General features: G+C 53.1%; 1 protein-coding gene across 1 annotated transcript; it reads right to left on the bottom strand.

Moving 5' to 3' along the window:
* Window positions 1–471: 471 nt before the first annotated feature.
* drd1a (dopamine receptor D1a) lies at window positions 472–1,660 on the bottom strand (the record flags this gene model as incomplete). Its single annotated transcript, XM_083651729.1, has 1 exon — window positions 472–1,660. Exon 1 carries the CDS (start codon window positions 1,603–1,605, stop codon window positions 472–474), a length of 1,134 nt encoding a protein of 377 aa, XP_083507855.1. The 5' UTR covers window positions 1,606–1,660.
* Window positions 1,661–2,321: the final 661 nt, after the last annotated feature.

Here is a 2,321-nt window from a genome sequence, read left to right as displayed (position 1 = left end):
GAGCAGGGTGTGTTGCATGTGTCGTTGTGTACTTTGTTGTTGTGTGTGTATGTTGTGTGCTGCACAGTATCTGGAGGGCTCAGGAGGAGGAGGCGTGCCCAGACAGTGTTTGTGTGTGTGTGTGTGTGTCTGTGTGTGTGTGTGTGTGTGTGTGTGCGCGCGCGTGTGTGACGGGATTGGAGAGAGTGGTGTCTGACAGCATTAGTGCATGCTGCCCAGTCATGGGATTATCTAATCTATCCCAGATGCACCGCCGCTCACCCAGCTCCCTAGCTGGCACAACAGAGGCAAGTCTTCATCTCAAAGCCCAGATCCCCTCTCCTCCTCCCTTTGGAGCTTCTTCCAGCTGACGACAGCATATAGTGACCGGGTTCAGGACATGTGCTCGCACTAACAAATCCACACACAGCAGGAAGACCACTAGCTCAACCACTGGCCTCAGCTGGAACGATGGACTCGAGAGCCCCATGGTCAGTTTTTGTTTGGACTGACCTTCTCTATGCCACCGTGGCCTCCTGCGTGCAGTCTGTGGCAGCCCAGCAGGATGGAGAAGGCCTTGCGGAAGTCCGCGTTGAAGGCGTAGATGACGGGGTTGAGCGAGGAGTTGGCCCAGCCGAACCACACAAACACGTCGAAGGTGGTGGGGCTCACGCAGGGGAAGAAGGCCTCCGCTCCGCTCGACCGCTCGCAGAAGGGCACCATGCAGTTGAGGATGAAGAACGGGAGCCAGCAGCACACAAACACGCCCATGATCACCGACAACGTCTTCAGCACCTTGGTCTCTCGCTTGAACCTCATTTTAAAGGAGCTGGCCGACTCGCCGATGCCGGAGCCGCCCTCCCCCATGCTGTCGTGTCTGTTCTTGGCACTTTCGGCCGCTCGCTCCAGGGCAGAGATCCTCCTGATCTGCCTGTGGGCGATGCGGTAGATCTGCGTGTAGGTGGCCACCATGATGGCCACCGGGATGTAGAAGCTTATGAGAGAGGTGGAGATGGCGTAGGTCCTGTTCAGGCTTGAGTCGCAGTTCTCTGGGCCGCGGTAAGCCCCGGCTGTGGTGGTGGCGTTGGACGCCGGAGAGCCAGAGGAGCCGGGGAGAGAGGACTTTGCCTGCGCCTTGTGCAAGTTGAGCTGCACCGGGATGAAGGAAATGAGGACAGACAGGGTCCAGGCCACGCTGATCATCACGTACGCCACCCTGGGTGTCATCTTCCTCTCGTAGCGAAAGGGGCTGGAGATGGCCCAGTAGCGGTCCACGCTTATCACGCACAGGTTCAAGATGGAGGCGGTGGAGCACATGATGTCGAAGGCCACCCAGGTGTCGCAGAAGGAGCCGAACGGCCAGAAGCCGGCGATCTCCGTCACCGCCTTCCACGGCATCACCAGGATGGCCACCAGGAGGTCCGACACGGCCAGCGAGATCACAAAGAAGTTGGTGACTTTAGAGCGCAGGTGGCGGAACTTGGTGACAGCAGTGCAGACGAGGGTGTTTCCCAGCAAGGTGGTGAGGATGAGCAGCGAGAGGAAGCAGCCAGTTAGGACGCGGCTCGACGGCGCTTCGTCCAATAACCCATTGTCGATGACGGTTGTCAAGTTCATCGCATCCATCCCTGACGTTGTGGGTGGGGAGGGAGCGTTCAGTCAAGTCATATTGTAGGGTGACGCTACATCAAAGCCATTGTAATGGTAATCTATGAGGCTTCTGAACTCCATCCATGCGTGCAATTCCCATGATGTGTTTTTTGATAAATGATGAAGCATCATGAGATGTTCGAGGTGAACCCTCTCTGGGCAGGGCTTTTCCCCGCTGACTTTGTATATGAGATTTGACATCCTTTGAGATGCAGTGCAGAGGGGATACTATTCCCTCGGGGAAATAACTGCATGAGACCTTCTTCTTTTTCTTTTTTTCACAAGACCCAAATGTCCATTTCAGGAATCCACCTTCTGCATACACAAGTCAGCAGCACTGGGGAGTAAAAAACAAGAAGTACTACATTACATTGACTATGTGCATTAATTGTGAAATTTCTCTCGTAAAAATGTAACCATCTTTTATCTTTTTTTATCTTTATTTGGACTTTTCTTGTTTGTTGGCTCCGAGTATCATTAGATATAGCCTGTGTAGCAGGTTTTTCCCTGCCACACCAGTAAATGGTTTCTGAATAATGTGGTAGTCGAACCCAACGGCTATAGTCTACCCAACGGCTTTTACATTTTATTTTTAATCTTTCATCATACTCACTTTTTGCTCACAGACATGCAGTCAGCAGCAGCCAGATTTGGGCAAATGAATGATAAAAAAAAAAAAGTCCCGTCGGTTC

This window comes from Poromitra crassiceps, assembly GCF_964638095.1.
Source record: "Poromitra crassiceps genome assembly, chromosome: 15".
Lineage (NCBI taxonomy): Eukaryota > Metazoa > Chordata > Actinopteri > Beryciformes > Melamphaidae > Poromitra > Poromitra crassiceps.
The sequence above is the reverse complement of the archived record's forward strand: the minus strand, read 5'-3'. Positions and strand labels throughout refer to the sequence as shown.